We start from the raw sequence: 20222 nt of genomic DNA, 5'->3' as shown, positions 1-20222 counted from the left end.
CAACTATGAATATTCTTCCTCATTATCATTTATAGTGGGTTCTTCACTTCTGGTATTTCCAATAGGGCTGAGACTTGCACATAGTCTACACTTGTGCTCTAAATCCTCATTAGACAACATTAAGTTTAATCGCCATTTTTCCATTCATGTAATAGTGGCGATTTTATCACGATAAATTGAAATTCCCAATATTTTCAAAATATCATGATATTTTGCCTGTAAAATTATTTTTTGATTTTACAGCGATAATTGATATTTTTGAAAATACTGCCGATATCTGTGATATATATATATATATATATATATATATATATATATATATATATATATATATATATATATATATATATATGTCACATGGGTGCGGGTGCGGGGATGCAACACTTCCAAAAAACCCGGGTGTGGGGGTGCGGCTGGGGAAAAAATGTAAAAAAATGATATATATATATAATTTTGAAGTTTTAATAGTTTAACATTTATCAATTAACATTGTCATAATATCATTCATCATGCATGCAGTATATCAACTTAAATATCAAATTATCAATCAACTAAGTAAAACAATTACATAAATTGACATAAATATCAATCAAATAAGTAAAGCATAAAAGAACTAAATTACATACCAAAGTATATCCTGATGAAGTAATGGATGTTAATAATTTTCTTCTTCATCATCAAATGCATCATTAGAAGGAATATTGGGCTCAGCTAAATCCATGTTTGTTGAAATCATGCTCTCCCTCGAAGTCACACTCTTCTGGGTTTACATCCTAAAATTTTGATGTTCTTTGTCTGCGTTACAAACCCAATTTGAAAAAATGTTAAATACAATACAAGTATATTTAAATAAAAACTATGAAATAATCAAATAAGTAAGCGAACAAATTAGTACCTGTATTCATCATTGCTTCGCGAAAGTAATCGAAGATTTGAATAAACATATACTAAATCCTCTACACGCTTGCTGGTGAGTTTGTTTCTCTTCATGTTGATTTGAGAATATGTGCTCCAATTTCTTTCATAACAAGATGAACTAGCAGGCTGCGATAGCAATCTTAATGCAAGACGTTGGAGAAGAAGTGTTTCTGATCCAAATGCACCACGTGATAGGATCTATATTATCTTCTTATCTCGCGAATAATGCCGGTCCATATAATCTCGAAGATGAAAATTTTTGAAACTCTTGTGTGACTTGATGTAGAAGATATGCTTCTGGAAAAAGTCTTGTCATACACATATTTCTATGTCTTGATAGCTCTGGGTCTAAATTTGGAGGGACACAACCAATACCACCAGCCCGCTATCAGATTCGTTCACAGGAAATAAGGAGAGAGAGAGAGAGTGAGAAAGAGAGAGATAAATTCACAATGGCTGGGGCGGCACTGCAATACACGACCTCCAAAACCCTAAACATTATAAAGTAAAAACATATACATATTACAAGAATGCCATTAATGAGATCCTATTTAACATGTGTTTCATATAATATGCGCAGATCCATACGCATATGCAATCTGTATTCTAACACCCTCCCTCAAGTTGTACGTGATTTTGGAGCATGTACAACTTGCTCTTCAATAGCCAAAATTGACGTCCTGTTAATCCCTTGGTAAACAGGTCTGCCACTTGATCTTCTGTTCGAACATGACGTAGTTCTATCTCCTTCATCTCGACTTTCTGCCATATGAAATGTTGATCAATCTCAATGTGCTTCGTTCTGCTATGCTGGATAGGATTACATGCAATGTTTATTGCGCTTTGATTGTCACATAAAAGAGATGATCGAATAATTGTCTCCCTAAGATCACTCAATAAGTGTCTAATCCATGTGGCTTCTGCCGTGCCTGCAACCATCGATCTGTATTCAACCTCTGTACTCGATCGTGCCACTGCCTTTTGTTTTCTGCTGCTCCAGGACACTAAATTGTGCCCAATATAAACACAATATCCAGAGACAGATCGTCTCTCATCTGGATCCCCTGCCCAATCTGCGTCTGTATAAGTGATGAGTGCATGTCTTCTATGCAGATTATCGTTCTTGCGATAAACAACTCCGTCTCCTATAGTTCCTTTTAAATAGATTAGAATGCGCTTCACAGCTTCCATATGACCCTCCGTTGGAGCATGCATAAACTGGGATACCTGATTGACAACATAAACTATATCAGGTCTGGTAAAGGTCAAGTACTGTAACATCCCCACGAGACTTCTATACGTTGTAGGGTTGACACAAAGATGACCATCTTCAGAGCTCAACCTATGCTGGAGAAGTTTCGCTTGGAGGTCGTCAAAAGTGGGCAAGTGAGGAAGGCAGGATAAAGCTGTGGTAAACATGTCAAAATCAGGACCCAATCCATTGAGAAGTTGTTGAACTTTATCTTTATCTGCAATAGCACTTCCAACAACAGCCAATTGATCAATAATACTCTTCAAGTGACCTATGTATTCCATGACGGTCATGGAGCCTTTCTTCAAACTTTGAAATTCATTTTTTAAGTACATAACTCAGCCTTCTGATATCTGAGAGTATGTCTAAGACATCTTACTCCACAGATCTGCCGCAGTGCAATCATCTGAAAGAGTAACCAACACTTCTTGAGAGAGTGTTGACGTAATATAAGCAACCAAAGACTGATCCCGCTTCCTCCAAGCTGTATACTCTGGATTCTTAATAGAAATGGTAATTAGGTCACCCTTCTCATCCTTGGTTTCCTGCAAAATAAACCGTGGTGGCATAGGAACTAAACCACCCAAATGTACATCGAGATCCTGACTTCCAGGTCAAAAAATTAGAATGAGTAAGTTTTTCAGTAACGAGCTGACTCAAGAAATTGGCAGAGGGACCAGATGACAAAGAGAAATCCATTGCAGTGAAACGATGAATAAGCAAACAAGATGAATAGAGGAAAAATACCTGTACTACCAAAAGTGTTGCACAAAGAACACTAAAACATCAATAAAGGAAAGGAGAAATGGAACCAACACAGGTCTAAATAAAAAAAAACAGTCGTTGATGTTGAGGAAAAGATGGAATCAACACAGACGATGGAATGAAGAAGATAAACAAATGCCAATGAACGAGAATAATAAAAATGGGTAACAGAAAAGAAAAGGCTAGATGAGCACGCTGAAAGGAAAAAGGGAAAAAGGGACCACCTTTCAGAAGATGAGATTTCAGATTCAGAAGATGAGATTTCAGATTCAGAAGATGAGATTTGAGATAAAGAGAAGATGATCACGCTGAAACAGTCCACGATGGGTGTTGTTCACGTTGAAGAATCACGATTTGGGGTTGCTGTTCACGCTAAAGAATCACAATTTGGGCTGCTGTTCACGCTGGGTTTGTTGTTCACGCTGAAGAATCACGATCTGGGGTTGCTGTTCACGCTGAAGAATCACGATCTGGGTTGCTGTTCACGCTGGGGAATCACGATCTGGAGTTGCTGTTAATGCTGAAGAATCACGAATCTGTTGTTCACGCTGAAACTGTTACTGTCCACGATCTGGGTTGCTGTTCACGCACAGGATTAACCTAAGCTCTGATACCATATCAGATTCGTTCACAAGAAATAAGGAGAGAGAGAGTGAGAAAGAGAGAGAGAAATTCACAATGGCTGGGGTGGCACTGCAATACACGACCTCCAAAACCCTAAACATTATAAAGTAAAAATATATACATATTACAAGAATGCCATTAATGAGATCCTATTTAACATGTGTTTCATATAATATACGTATGGATCTGGATCCAGATCCATACGCATATGCAAACTGTATTCTAACACCCGCCACTTATTTGCATAATATTTTGGATTAAGAGAATATGCCATGCAATGCAAAAGAGTGTTGCTCTTATCCCATCTTCTGACTAAAATTGAATGAATATGATTAAAAAAATCTGAATCATCCAATGCAGGATTCTTTTCTTCATGCTTGAAAACTATAACTTGTATTTTTTCAATCATATTATCCCACATTTCATAAACTCTGTGAAGCATGGGCTCATCCTTATCAACTTCTCTTAACATTTCCCAAATAGGTTGCGTAAATTGAAGGAATTATACCTCTGTTTCAAAACTCATCATCAAGAATGGATTTTTTAATTTCTTGAGCCTTGATGTTATCATCAACACAATAGAATATCCAATTTTCATCAGTCACCATGTTAATCAAAGCATTCTTCACTATTTTAATCTTCTTTATCATCACAATGATGGATGCAAAACGTGTTTCAACGACCTTCAACAATTTCAAATCAGAATGCCTATTAAATATAGCATTTGCACGATGGTGGTTAACAACAAATTCCTTATGCTTTTGACATTTCTTTCTAAATCTTCAATCTATGAACATAAAGCATATGCTTGCGAATTTTCTTCTTCTTTGGGGTTGCAGATGCTCTTTAGGGCTAGATTTAAGCTGTGTGCTACACAGCGAGTCCAAAAAATATGAGGGTACTCACTCTTCAAACTCAACGGTGCATTTTTACAAACTAGAGCACTGTCTGTAATGATTTGTACCACTTTCTGATCACCCACTTCTTTTATCACTTTTATAAACAATCCCTTCAAATACTCTTCATTTTTATATTCCCCAGATGCATCAACGACTTTCAAGAATATTGGGCCACTAAGCGAACAAGCAATGAAATTGATTAATGGACGCCTTTGAATATCTGTCCATCCATCAGACACAATAGAAACTCCATTTTGCTCCCATGAATATTTTTTAATCTCCAACAACCTCTCTACATTTGCCATCTCTTCTGCAAGAAGTGTGGTTCATATTTTTTCTGAACTTGGAGGCACATAATCACTCAAATTACAATTTGCCAAGGATGTTACTAAATCCTTCTAATAAGGATTTCTAGACGCATTAAATGGGAGTGAACCAGAATAAAAATACCTCCAAACTTTTCTATCATATGTATTGAATGATGCTTGTATCATTTCTTTACCTCCTACATTGACTTTTTTTTCTTCAGCATCTTCTTGGTGGCTTGCAAATGACACACTAACTGCACAAGAATCGGTCATTGCCTTTCTCTTCTCATATTCTTCTTGTATTGTTTTCGCATTGTCTTATCAACTTTTCTGCAAGCTGAAATGCCATGTCCTGGTATCTTCAACAAATGTGCCTTCACTCTTGTGTAAGACCCAGCAAAATCTCTTTCGCAGAGCTTGCATCAAAATCTCTTGTTTCCACCACCTCCTTCTCCAGTTTTTGCAAGTTTATCTATATGTACCCATAGTGGACGCACATCATCAATCCCACTGCAACTATCAACAAAACTAGCAGCAGAACTCATATGTTGAGATGAGGATGACGCAAGTCCTTTCCCTTCCCCTGCCGAAAACAGAGGGAGCATGGGGGCTCAACCCCTCCCCTGCTGACCTAACAAGAGAGCGAGAGGGGGGGGGGGGACGCTCGGCCCCTCCCCTGCCGAAAACAGAGGGAGCGGGGGGGCTCAACCCCTCCCCTGCCGACCCAACAAGAGAGCAAGAGGGGGGGGGGCTCGGCCCCTTCCCTGCTGAAAACAAAGGGAGCAGGGGGGCTCGGCCCCTCCCCTGCCGACCCAACAAGAGAGCGAGGGGGGTGGGGGGTCGACCCCTCCCCTGCCGACCCAACGAGAGAAAGAGAGGGCGCAGGGGGGTGGGGGGCTCGGCCCCTCCCCTGCCGACACAAGCAGAGAACGAGAGGGACGTACCTGCAACGAGGGAGAGGAGGAGCTTCGAAGGTGGCGTCAGCAGGAGAGGGCTGCACATGAGAGGAGTGATTTTGGATTTTTTTCCCTAATCAGTCCTTTTCATCATTTTTTTTATGTTCGAAATGTGGACAAAAATGACCCTGGGTGCGTTGACCGCACCCAGGGTCGTGTTGACCGCACTCGCGTTGACGCGGGTGCGGCACCTGCTTTGCTGAGTCCCTGTGACTCTCTCTCACACACACACACACACACACACATATATATATATATATATATATATATATATATATATATATATATATATATATATATATATATATGCTACCCTCTTTTTAAATATATACATATTTATATATGCATATATATTATGATGTAATTAGTAATGTCCTTTAGGGGCATTTTAGTCTTTTTTATTTTATGTAATAGTAGCTTCCCATTAGGGGCAGCATTTGGTTTCATTACAATAATTTTCCTTAGCCATTAGAGTTGTTAGGATCTTCCCAACAACTGTATTTATAGCTTTTAGGACCTCCCCAACAAATCCAGTTGTTGGGGTGGTTCCCAAGGGCTCTATATGGCCTCTCTTCTCTATATGAAGGGGAGTAATCCCCTTCTTGTGGTATGGTTGTCTCAAGCATTTTCAATAGACATTATTTTTTATATTTTGTGTGTTCTTTCTATCTCTCTTATACTTTTTGTGAGTTGATTGTGCTAGCCATCGTGGCTTATTGTATTTTGCTCATTAGAGGTTGTTGTGTTTGTGCACTCTTTGTAACCATTAGTGGCATTGTATTTGTGCACATTTGGTTTCATTACATGGTATCAGAGCCCCTAGGTGTCTACACTCTTGGGCCTTATTGATTGAAGTACTTGTGAAGGTTCTACTCAAGCAAATCTCTTTTCTTTATTTCTCTTCCCTCTCTTTCTTGTCATGACCGAGAAAGATGTAAAGATTGATTTTTCATTCAAATTGAATGGAACCAACTACATGATGTGGATGGCCGCTATGGAGAACCATCTCAAAGGAAAGAAACTTTGGGGTTATGTGTGGCATGGTTCCCAAGACAAAATTGAAGCTCACAATGAATGAAGGAGGTCAAGAGAGCTCTAAATGAAGAAAAGGAAAAGGCTATTCAAGAATACCATTCCAAAATGAAAGTGATCATGATAGGATATTGGCATGGTTCATGAGCAACATTGAGCTTAAAATTTGTGAAAATCTTGTAAAGTTTAGAAAAGCCAACGAAGCTTGTTTTTTTATGAAAGGTATGTACACACAGAAAGACCTTGCTAGTTTTTTTTTTTGCATTTTTTCTTACAAGAAAAAAATAAGATCTACAACTCAAGGAGATATGAATATTCAAGACTATTATAACACTTTATCCCCATTGTGAGATGAACTTGCTCTTCTTGAACCTCAATGGGTTGAAGAAGCTATTGACATAAGGCAACATCAAATGGAGAAAGAAAACTTTCAATTTCGCCACGGCCTCCATCCCGAATTTGAGCAAGAGGATCTTTGCTCTATAGAACCTCTCTAAGTCCTCTTAATGAAGCACTTGCCTAACTTTGCCAAGAAGAGACTCATTGTAAAATCCTATAAGCCCTCGTCATTTTGGGAGAAATAACTATGGAGGAGGAATAAAAATTGTATGTCATTTTTGCAATGATGCAGGACATGTTAAACTCCATTGTCCCAAGTTTAAGTGGAAAGTGGCTTCCATTGGATAGAAGACATTCAAAACAAATGAAGAATCAAAGAGGGATGAAGACTTTAAAGCTTCCATTGCTCAACTTGCGAAAACTCTCTAACAATTTATTGAACTTCCCTATGTCACATTAGAATCTCAACTTGCAGATTTTTTCACCAAAGCATTGCTATCTTATCGGTTGTCCTTCTAGACAAACTTTTGGTGATCTCACCGTCAGTTTGAGGGAGTGTGTTAAAATATATGCATATTTATATATGTATATACTTGTTTATGTGTATATATATATATATATATATATTATATTATGATATAATTAATAAATTTTTTAGGGGCATTTTTAGAATTTTTTATTTATGTAATAGTAGCTGCCCATTAGGTGTAGCATTTGGTTTCATTACAATAATGGTCCTTAGCCATTATAGCTGTTGGGGTGGTTCCCAAGGGCTCTCTATGGTCTCTCTTCTCTATATAAAGGGTTGTAATCCTCTTCTTGTGGTATGATTGTCTCAAGCATTTTCAACAAATATTATTTTTTATATTTTGTGTGTTCTTTCTGTTAAATCATATGTATTAATACATATATATGTATAATACTATAATACCAGATAGGGGTATTATAGTCTTTTCACAGTTTTATTAAACAACTCAAAATTTTCTTTTATTTTTTTTCCTGTTTTTATTTTACCTTTTTTATTTTGTATTTCACGCCAAATAGGGCCCCACAATAGAGTCGTTGGGGCCCCCAACGGTCACAAATGTGATTGTTGGGGGCTCCCAACGACTCTTTTGGGAGCCTCCTTTTTGAACCCTCCTTGTGTATAAATAGGGGTAAAACCCCTTGTATTCTTTAAAGTTGTAAGGCCTTAGTGCTCTCTTTCTCTCAATAAAGAGACTTTATATTTTAGCGTGTGCTTTCTTTAAAGCTTATGTATGTATTGTCCCATGGTGGACTTGACTATTATTCTTTTTGTGTATTAGTCCATTGTGGGACATAGTGAATGCTTTTTAACATTCTTTACCTTTCCGTATACTTCATTACATGGTATCAAAGCCATTCGGTTTTTAGAGGAAGAAGAGTGATATTCTTTTTCACATATATCGTCTCTATCCTTCACTTTCTTTGGTGACATCATGAAATCCAAAATCGACCTATCCTTCAAGCTCAATGGAAAGAACTACATGATGTGGGCATCAACAATGGAGAACAACCTCAAAGGTCAGAAACTTTGGAGTTATGTTATGAGTTCTATTCTGAAACCCCAATTGGAGCTCACCAAGATGGAAATAGGTCATGAAAAAGTTCTTGAGGGAGATGCTCGCCTCAAAGTCATTGAAGACCACCAAAAGAAAGTTGAAGATTGGAAAAGCAACCACGCCAAAATCCTTGCTTAGTTCATGAACAATGTCGAACTTAAGGTATGTGCTAATATTAGCTAAATTTCGTTGAGCCAATGAGGCTTTGTTTTTTATGAAGGGTATGTATACCCAAAAAGACCTTGCAAAAGCATATTTTTTGAAAAAAAAAATTAGAACCACCAAACAAGGTGATTCAAGTGTACAAGATTATTATAGTACATTAAACCCACTATGGGATGAGCTGACTCTTTTAGAGCCAAAATGGGTGGATATGGAAGATGTCGAACTAAGACAAAAACAAATGGAACAAAACCGATTGTTACAATTTTTGTTTGGACTACGTCCCGAATTTGAGCAAGTGAGGTCATCACTTCTCCATAGATCTATTTTTCCTCCAATAGAAGATGCCATAGCCGAAATCACACAAGAGAAAACTAGGTTTGGTATGAGTAAAAACATTGATGAAGTGCTTGCCGTATCCAAACCCGGCAACAATGTCAAAACCTATAAACCACCCTATTTTGGAAAACAAGAAAACTATAATGGAGGAAGAAAGATGATTGTATGTCATCATTGTCATGAGCTGGGTCACATCAAACCCACTTGCCCTAAGCTAAATAGAACATTCAAGCCTAAGGTGGCTTCTCTTGAAGAATCTCCTACCAACAAAAGATAAAGGCAAGAGTGGAGACCTCAAAGAAACACTTGGACAAATATCTATGGCTCTACAACAAATTCTCAAAGCCACTTCTTCCACGTCGGGTGTGGCCATTGCGTCTACATCATCATCCGGTACGTATTTTTGGATCCTAGACTCCGGAGCATCCTTTCACATGACTCCTCATGAAAATGCTTTATAATGTATGCACCAATTCAAAAAGTTCATGTGTTTCTACAGTCGATGAAACTTTTTTAAAAATCACAAGTATTGGAACACTTATTTCTCAAAATCTATTTGTTCCTAAAGTAGGAGTTGTTCCAAAGCTTAATTTGAACAATTTTTTTGTTTCCTAAATTACGACTATGGATATGAAATATCTTTCTCATCTAATGGTTGCTTTGTGCAGGATCTCCAGTCCGGGAAGCGGATTGGGCAAGGCCATAAGAAGGGAGACCTCTATTATATGGATCATCTAAACCTTTCTACAAACTATTTTTGTACTTATGTTCAAGATAAAAGCATTGAAACTTGGCATAAATGACTTGGACATCCAAGTTATTCTGAAATGTATATTTTTCCATTTGGAACCAAATTTTGTAAGGAAAAAGGCATTAATTGCAATGATTGCATTTTTGAGAAAATAAAGTCTATTCTATTTTCAATTAGAACATTTCTTTCTACAAGACCTTTTGAATTGGTGCACTCAGATGTTTGGGGTCCATCTCCGGTCATGTCTAAAGGTGGTTACTCTTACTATGTCACTTTCTTCGATGACTTCACTAGATATGTTTGAATTTATTTTCTTAGTCATAAATTCGAAGTGTTTTTCTTCTTTAAAGAATTTCATATAAAAATACAAAATCAATTTCAAAGTAATATATCCATTCTTAGATCCGATGCCGGTGGAGAATATTTATCTATCGAATTTCAAAATTATTTGAAACAAAATGAGATTTGTCATAAAAATTCGTGCCCTAGAACTCCACAACAAATGGACTAGCAGAAAGAAAACATAGGCATATTATAGAAACTGCTAGAACATTGCTTGTCTCAAAATGTTCCAATTTTTTTTGGGCCGAAGTCGTCTTGACTTTAATATATTTAATCAATAGAATGCCTTCTAAACTAAAGAATGTCTCTCCGTATGAAAAACTTTTCAATTTCTCACCCGACTACCATCGCCTTCGCATCTTTGGTGGTAAATTCTTTGTCCTCTCACATAAGAGAGATAAGTTATCTCGAAAGGCGATTGAACATGTTTTTTGGGCTATGGGGAAAATAAAAAAAGGCTATAGATGTTTTGATTTAAAAAGTAACAAACTATATGTTTCAAAAGATGTAACTTTTTTGGAAGAAGAGAATGAATTTGAAAACCTAAGAAAACAAAATGAAATTGACTACATATTTTTACATGATCTTATAGATGATATATGTGATGATTCTATGAATCATTCGGAAAATGTAGAGGATACTTGTGATGTATCCAATATTGACATATCACCATATAATGGTGATATTAGTAATGACAATATTAATGTTTATACTCGAAGAGACCAAGAAAGGCCTATCAATGCCTTGGAAAAACTTTCTCAAATTACTGAATCTTTAGAGGAACCTCCTGTTATGAGATCTTCTAGAGAATCAATTCCACCCAATAGGTTTGTGTCATATGAGTCCCTAGCACCTAATTATCGGGTTTGTCTAATAACACTACATTCATATTATGAACCCACTCATTATATTCAAGCCAAATCTATATCACATTGGGTTGAAGCTATGAAAGTAGAACTAGATGCCTTACAAAAGGCCAATACTTGGGAAATAGTCAAATTACCTTCACATAAAAAACCTATTGGATGCTAATGGGACTTTAAGGTTAAAACCAAAAGCGATGGATCCTTAGAAATATATAAGGCAGGATTAGTGGCTAAGGGATATTCACAAGGATATAGTATTGACTATAATGAAACATTCGCTCCTGTGACCAAAATGACAAGTGTTAGAACCTTAATAGCTGTCACACCAATAAAAAAATAACCTATATTTCAACTTGATGTGAAAATTGCATTTCTAAATGGAAATCTCAATGAAGAAGTATATATGGATCTGCCACCCGGTGTTACCATTGGACAAGGTCAAACTCTTAAACTTTTAAAGGCTTTATATGGTTTTAAGCAAGCCCCAAAGGTTTGGTATAATCGATTTAGTGATATCATGATTAAATTGGGATTTCGTTCCTGTTATACTGACACTGCTCTTTTTGTGAAAAGTGTAGGTACTAAGATTGTTATCTTATTACTTTATGTTGATGACATGATTATCAAAGGAAATGATCAGGTAATGTTAAAAATATGCTAAAAGATAACTTTGACATGTCTGATCTAGGCTTTCTTAGATATTTCCTTGGCATTGAAGTTGCATATTCTCCCTGAGGATATATTTTATCAAAGATGAAGCTTGTTGCAACTATGTGTACTAAGTCTGACATTTTAGATAATAAAAAGATGGAGACTCCAGAAGTAATAAATGTCAAATTAAGGTTGAAGGATGGGTTTTTTCTAAAAGATCCCACACCCTACAGACAACTCATTGGATCTTTCACATATTTGACTATCACTAGGCCTGACATCGCCCATGTTCACTCTGTTAGCCAATTTCAACATGTTCCTACAACTGTGCGTATGTGTGCTGTGCTCTGAGTCATCCGATACATCAAAAACACCATAACTAAAGGGCTATTCCTATCATCATCTTATGCATTAAATTTACTTGCTTATACTGATGCAGATTGTGGATGTAACCCTAATAATAGAACCTCAACTACTGGTTTTTGTGTTTTTCTAGGAGATTCCTTAATTGCTTGGAGATGCAAGAAACAACAGAAAGTTTCACTATTCTCTACTGAAGCTGAATACCATGTTATGACAACTATTACAATGAAACTTGTTTGAGTTCGAAGTCTTCTCAAAGATATGGGGATTGAAATTACTGGTGCCTCAAAGCTTTGCTATGACAACAAAAGTGCCATTTATATTGTCAACAATCACACCTTCCATAAACGGATCAAACATATCGAAATGGACTGCCCCTATGTTCGTGATGAGTATCTACGTGGAACAGTTTCACTGCCATATGTCACATTAGAATATCAGTTAACAGATTTTTTTACTAAAACTCTTCCTGCTCCACGCTTCATGTTTCTCCTTGGCAAACTTTCGGTCATCTCCCATAAAGTTTGAGTGTGTGTGTGTGTTAAATCATATATATATATATATTTATATAATACCTAATAGGGGTATTATAGTCTTTTCACAGTTGTTTTTTATTAAACAACTCATTTTTTCTTTTATTTATTTTCTGTTTTTATTTTGTCTTTTTTATCTTTTTTATTTCACGCCAAATAGGGGCCCCACAATAGAGTCGTTGGGGGCTCCCAGCTCCCAACGACTCTTTGGGAGCCCCCTTTTGGCCTCCTTTTTGAACCCTCCTTGTGTGTATAAATAGGGGTAAAACCCCTTGTATTCTTTAAAGTTGTAAGGCCTTAGTGCTCTCTCTCTCTCTCTCTTTCTCTCAATAAAGAGATTTTATATTTTAGCGTGTGCTTTCTTTAAAGCTTATGTATGTATTGTCCCATAGTGGACTTGGCTATTATTCCTTTTGTGTATTAGTCCATTGTGGGACATAGTGAATGCTTTTTAGCATTCTTTACCTTTTCACATACTTTATTACACTTTCCCTCTCTTATACTCTTTGTAAGTTGATTCTGCTAGCCCTTGTGACTTATTGCATTTTGCCCATTAGATGCTTTTGTGTTTGTGCACTCTTTGTTGCCCTTAGTGATGACCAAAATAAAAAATCTGACCTCATAGATGTGTTCAACATGGATATAATAGTAGGAATCGACCCTGGATCATAGTTTTTCGACGTAAAATATGTTCTTTTGAGTTTTGAAAAATTGTACATTGTAGGCCGTTGGTTTTTCAACCATCGTAAAATATGACATATATGTCAGAAAAACATGATCCAAAGGTCAATTTCTACTAAACTTAATGTGTTGATCACATCTAGAAGGTTAGATGCTCAAAAAACTGAAAAAAAAAATTATGTTTTCTTGCTGGGGGGTCCCTTACCCACTTGGTAGCAAACATTACCCCTATATATATCATAGTCATCGATATTTTGATATTATCCCAATAATATCAGCTATTTTAAGGTAGTCTATAATTATGTAGTTGAAACTGTTATCACTACATATCAATACTTTTTAGAAAAACGATATGGTACACACTCGTATCACAATACGAGTGTATATCGTATCCGTATCGTACCATATCGAATGATACATGGTGTATCATATGATACAATGTTGACACACTTTAAAAAGAACCAAACAGTAATTTCATGTTTTTAGGTTTTAAACATCTCTTGAGGGTCGACTCCCTCATTTGTATAGAGGCCATTAGAGAGGTATCCACACATTCTAGGAGTCGTGAGAGTGATTTAGGAGCCGATCCATGCACAAGGGAGAGAGCTTTTGTGATTTCATAAAGTATGAGTGCATTTCTGCCATTTTTCCGCTCATGGAAGTGGGTTAAGGTAAAAAAAAACTATTAATATTTTGCATTGTTCTTGTGAGATAGTTGATGATTGATGATGTATTGTGGAGCTTATGGCGACAAATGCTTCATATGTGATTTTATGGATGCATTTTGTGCATTTCATCATTGTTTTGTGTGTTATGATTTTTTTAGAATGTTTGCTAATTTTTTCTAGTTTAATTTATGATTTTTTACTATACGATAGAATACATATCTTATTTTGAGCCTGACCGATATAAGTTACAATACAATACTTACACCTTGGTCAAAATCGCTAGTTGGCGCCTAGGCAGCAGACATCTAAAAGCCTTAGGTGGGACTAGTCAGCCTTGTCGGAACCCTATAAAGAAAGATTCAGAAATACAAAATTTATAATAATGTATATTTGTAATCTATACAAGCACACACACACACACACGCGCACGCATACGTGTGTGTGTGTATATATATATATATATATATATATATATATATATATATTTGAAAAAAAAACCGGAGAATATATATTTATATATCTAAAGAAAAAGATTAGATATACATCTAAAAAAAGACAAGTTTGTGCCTCGGTCGGGACTAGTCGGATTAATCAGGACCTTTTAAGTCTATAGCGCCTAAGTGTCTTGGAGGCAGACCCGACACCTGTGGTGACTAAGTGCCTTGTTGGTGATTTTGACTACATAGGCCGATAATATGAGGAATATCTTGTGATATTTTCAAAATATCAGCAAAAATATATATCACGATAATATCGCTATGGGAAGTACCACAAGTTTTCCCCTTTTTTAATTTGAAGAAAAACCAAATTTTTTTAGAGATAAAATATGGAAAAATAACTAAAATTTTTGGAAAACAAAATCTAGACATCCAAATCTGATTTGATTTGGTTTGAACCAAATCAAATCGATGGATTTTACGAGATTTGGGTGGTTTTTTTTCAAACTTTTTGTTTTAAAAAAATATAAAAAAACAAACCATTAAAAAAACAAAAAAATACTATTACCCTATTAATAAAAACAACATGATGTGCAAAAAATCACCAATTTTGGGTGAGATTTGAGAAAACCCCCAAATCGAGTGTCGTTATGAATGGGCTTGTGAAGGAAGGGCAGTTTTGGGATTATTTAATACTTTAAAAATGTGGATTTTAAAATGTTTTAGAGTGTAAAAGTCTAAAGATAAGAAAACCAACGTTTTTGGTATGGATTTTAAACAATTTTTAAGGGTAAAAGTGGGGGAAAAAGTTCAAGTAAAAGTCCTTTAGGGCTTGTGAAGGGGGTCGAGACTCGATAGATACGAGAGGGGGGTCAACTTAAAGGGCTTATGAGAGGAGGTTGTCTGCAGTGTGAAAGAAGAGAAGGAAGGGAAGAATGGAAGGAAAGAAAGAAAGGAAGGGAAGGGAGGGAGGAAGGAAGGAAAGAAAGGAAAGAAGGAAAGATTTTTTAAGGTCTTTATCTTAGTTTTCTTTCATTTTCTATTTTTTTTTTTACTTATTTTCCAGATTTTTTATTTGATTTTTTTAAAATATTGCCAAGATTTTCCCGAGAAAAACCACCTAATCTATAATATCACGAGAAATTATCTTGAATGATACATGTGACTCTATGGCACATGTGTACTAGTGCGGGTACTACAACATGACGATTCAAAAATTGCAGGTACAGGGACAAGACTCTCTCTCTCTCTCTATATATATATATATATAATTTATTTGGACTTTGGATCGGGTTGGATCCAATCCATCGTATATATATATATATATATATATATATATATATAAGAATTAAGAGGTTGATATTTTGTGGAGGTTTGGGGAGTGAAAGAATTTTTTTAAAAGAGGGGGCCAATTTGATATTTTGTTTTATAAAAGTAAAAAAAAAAATGGGAGGGTTTGTCGCCTTCTCTCTCCCCTCTGCTTTGTTCCTCCGTTTCTTCTTCTTCTCTCTCGCCCCGCTCCTCCTGCTCCTCCCCTCTCTCTCTGAATTCAACCAATGGAAAATGAGGGGGGTAGGGTTTATCGGGGTTAAAGTGGGGACCAAAATGGCCCTGCCCTTTGACCCCATGTCAAATAATAAAAAACGGTGTTATTGAGTCGGCCCAGGGTTGGACCCGACACGATCAGACCCAGCACATACCAGTGCCATGTCCAGTACCCGTGTCAAGCTGTGTTGATATGGGTACGGCTACTGGTTTTCCGTGGCTATGTGACTATATATATATATATATATATATATATATATATATATATTAGAAATTTGTGCCATACCATTTGTACACGCGTTGTACCCCATATCCACACCCATCCACATCCATACCTATGTGACAGGTATTCCTTGAATACATCGGTGAAGAATTCGGAGTAACAAGGCTTGAAAATTCCTAGCCTCCTAGGTTAGTTCTTAATTGTATTGAAGATTGTCTTGAACAGTTCTTGTTGGAATATAATTTATTGACTATTCGTGACCAGACCAATTGATATTTATCCTGATTAACATCAAATCTGAACTCATAAGTTCACATTTTCTCTTGTCATCTATGTTGATTTTCATCGTTTTGCATCTTTTATCCAAATTCTGAGGAGGTTATATGTCTAGGTAGCCGTCAATTTCTATTGATAACTTTTGAAAGAGTACAACTTAGAAAGCGGAAGCCTTGCTTTAGTGCAATTCAGTTTATTCCATGCTTCATTGTAATGAATAAAGATGCTGTTCATGATCTTAGTTGTTATTTAGTGCTTTCTCCCTTTATGATAAGCTTTTTTAATTGCACTTCAACCAAGAAATAACATTCCATGTTACCTCTAAAGATACGAGTTTCTTCTAATTTACCCTGAGAAGTAACATTAAAATGTTTCTGATGGGACATTCAGTTCTCTCTGATAGTATTGTTATTTGGGTTACTTGTCTGCGTGCTTTGATGAAAAAAAGTTTTAGAGGTGCCTGAATCTTGTTTAGTGATCATTCTAATCAGTGCAAGTTTTTGTAATACTGCTTTTCATAGCAATCATTTCATACCAATTCGTCGTCAAATAGTAGAATCTGTACAAAGGAAGCTGCATGAAATCATTGAATAACAGAATCTCTATCAATGAAGCTGCATGACACTATATAATTGGAGATCAAGCTTTCTAGATTATCAGTTTGGCATCCTAATTCTGCTTGATAAGGATCTCTTTGTGTCATAGACCCCAAACTCACTGAATTCATTTCCTATGGGTAATGTGTGGCTCATTTAGGAGAACATGATTTTTCCAACTTGTATGCTGAATCTGTTGTGGGAAATTCTATCCCACATAGCATGTTCTAAAACCACAAGTTTTTAAATTTTCCTGAATCTCCTACCAAAGTTTACAATTGGAGGTGGTAAAAGTTTTAATATGAAAATTAAAATTTTCATATGGAGAACATTGGAGGTACAGCTGGAAAGATTGTACAAGTGTGAAAAAATGTCAGAGAAAAATACCTCCTCGTATTGAGAAAATTTGCCCCATGGATGGCTAAGGAAATTGTACATAAGTTCTGAAAATTGTTGGCATGAAAAATTCACTTATTTTTAATATCACAGGAGATTCTATTTTTTCACATTTTGTCAGAATTTACTCGTTTCTTTTCCTACTTCCAGACATGCCAGTGCTTTAGCTGTTAAACTAAAGTCCCATTCTGGCTTTGCTTTTCTCAGTAATAGCTGCTCAAGTCTTCAACATCTTCTGCTTCAATAATCAAACCTTCTTCTATGAGAGGCCTAAGTATGGTGTATCGTTGTTGCTATTGGTTTAAGTTCAATGGGTATATTTCTTGTTTGTCAAATGGCTGGCGTGGATTGTGAGTTTGAATTCCAGTGAAATTCCTACCCAATTGCGTGCAAGTTTAGACCTGTTTAGAAACTAATTGGACTTGCACTGATGGGATCTAGTTACTGAGTGCTGTCTGAATGTATATCCAATTATATTGGATTTGGTGATATCTGCATCTGAATCTATCTGAAGAGTTATCTTATACAGGGCTGCAACGACATTGACTTTCTCCATGGTTTTTCATGAAGATTACCGAATGTGGTTTGCATTTATGTCTGATTCCTTTAAATCATAATCATGAATTGCAAAGTACTCTTTATTGTAAAAAAATCCTGTTCCTTTTTGCCTGATCACACAGAGACGGTCAATGGCTTTGGCATTTAGACTCTTTCTTTTTTGGTTGAATCATGCCAAGAGACTGCAGTCCCTTCCATACATTTCCTTTTGCATATATGGTGATCATGCGTTTCATTGATTTGGGAACTTGTAGTGCTTCCTTTCATGCCTTTAACTTTATCTGCATTCATACAACGCAAACTTACCATTTCCATTCTAACGTTTTTCATGTGAACAGGTTTGGATCGAACATAAGACATGCTATCGTCCATGCACAACGTGGATGCAGTACTGTCGATTCTCACCATGGGTTTTGTTTAAGATTTTATTCAGATGCTACCAAAGTGGCAGAATACCAAAAGACAAGCAACTTTCTTATCCAATCCTCTAGGCCCATTTTGATCCCCGGGCTTGAAGTACAAATTGCAGTGTATTTCCACTGACAGTGAAGGCTGGAGTTGAATTGGAAATTATGCCAAGTTGCCTCCCAGCTGAGCTGCACTGGAGGCCAAAGTTGTTTGCCAGTTGTAAAATTGTTCCTAACTGTTTATCTATAATATGCCTGTGTTGTATGTTGCTACTGCCTTTGTGCATACCATTTTTCATCAGGTGCAAGGAGGAACTTCTTGTCTGAATTTCTAAGCATGAAGCTTCTCTGTTGCTTTGCAATTTTAATTTAATCAGGCGGTTAACACGTAAGTCGCTATACGTGCAGGGAAAACATTGCAGGAACCTATGATGAATGAGCAGATGCTCATTGAATGTGACGTGTTGTTGTGATTGCTCACATTAACTTGGTTTCAATCATGGAGTGCAGAACAGTTTCAACGCAAACGGAGAAAAACAAGTTTTGTAACTACGAGCTTCATGCAATGGTACTATGAACTATGAAGGTGTTCTTGTGACGAGTCCTTTCTCATCAGAGGGAACCTGCTGCATGGCGAGGCTTCACGGCCATGTCTCCCGCATATGGTGGAATCAGCCTTCTAGTCCCTATTGTTTTAGGCCAGAAACTATTGGTTCTTTCAAGTAAATTAGGTGGTGACTGGAAAAAACCCCATTGATCAATAAGCAGAGATCAAATCGAGCTATGGGGTGATATCTTGGGCAAGCATTGGGTGAACTACCTTATGTAGATACGTATCGGCGAATGTACATTTGTGCCACGGTGAATGGTGTTTCATGCCCTACTGCGAGTGCTACTATGAGCCGCTGCAGCCATAAAGCTCTTTAAGTGGGTCTGCAATTGGCAATCTACGGCAAAATTCACCTAGCAATGAACACCAAGTATTGTATCGTATTCGAGCATTTCTTACCCCCTGGTCATCCAAAAAATTCATCAACATCGAGTCTGGTCATTTTGCATAACCTGCAACTTGGGGAAGAAGCCAAGTTGGTCATCATATTAAACAGCAAAAATAGTCTAATGATTTGTATTTCAAACATATATGCGGCTAATTTGAAATTTGATATTGCAAATTATCGGGGTTTCCTGCAACACCCATTAACCCTTCGATTTGTAGTTCAATATACAAGCCAGCTCTTTCCACAAGGATAACGTAGACATTACATGACATGAAAACAATGTTCTACTCTAATTAGTGAGATGATGTGCTGGTTTTTGTTGCAAAAATATGAGCACTTGAGACGAGGATGTAAAACTACTGGGTAGAATACGATATTCACTGCGCTTTGCTTGAGCCCTACGTACGTTACTGGTAGCTGATATTATTCTGAGAAACATTTTCAAATGATTCCCCATTTTGTAAACGCATTAAAAATGACTTTTTGCACTTATATGTTTACTACAATTCAAGCCAGCACTGGGCCTTGTTAACGTTTCCTAGATGTAAAATAGTGAAAAATACCCCGAAGCTCTAAATTTGTTTCTGCAATTCCTGTAGGTGGACTCTCAAGTACATGATCATTGAACCATTGGCAAGGCTTGGTATGACTAAAATGAACCATTTTCAACAGTCTAGTGGAAGCAGGTGAAATTTCCAAAATTTGTGTGGTGATGGTAAGAGGAATTCGTTTACTTTGATAACCGGGGAAACCA

The 20222-nt window shown here is 36.6% G+C and overlaps 1 protein-coding gene across 1 annotated transcript in view; it reads left to right on the top strand.

Moving 5' to 3' along the window:
- Window positions 1–18548, top strand: part of LOC149813340 (SKP1-like protein 21) — a 57842-nt gene extending 39294 nt beyond the window's left edge. The window contains exon 10 of the mRNA XM_089991936.1: window positions 18402–18548. Coding sequence (XP_089848062.1) covers window positions 18402–18418 — 17 coding nt within the window. The 3' untranslated portion in view covers window positions 18419–18548. The remainder of the gene's footprint in view (window positions 1–18401) is intronic.
- Window positions 18549–20222: the final 1674 nt, after the last annotated feature.

This window comes from Nuphar pumila, chromosome 16 (genome assembly GCF_984573655.1).
Source record: "Nuphar pumila chromosome 16, dmNupPumi1.hap1.1, whole genome shotgun sequence".
Classification (NCBI taxonomy): Eukaryota; Viridiplantae; Streptophyta; class Magnoliopsida; order Nymphaeales; family Nymphaeaceae; genus Nuphar; species Nuphar pumila.
This window is presented reverse-complemented; position numbering and strand designations above follow the sequence as displayed.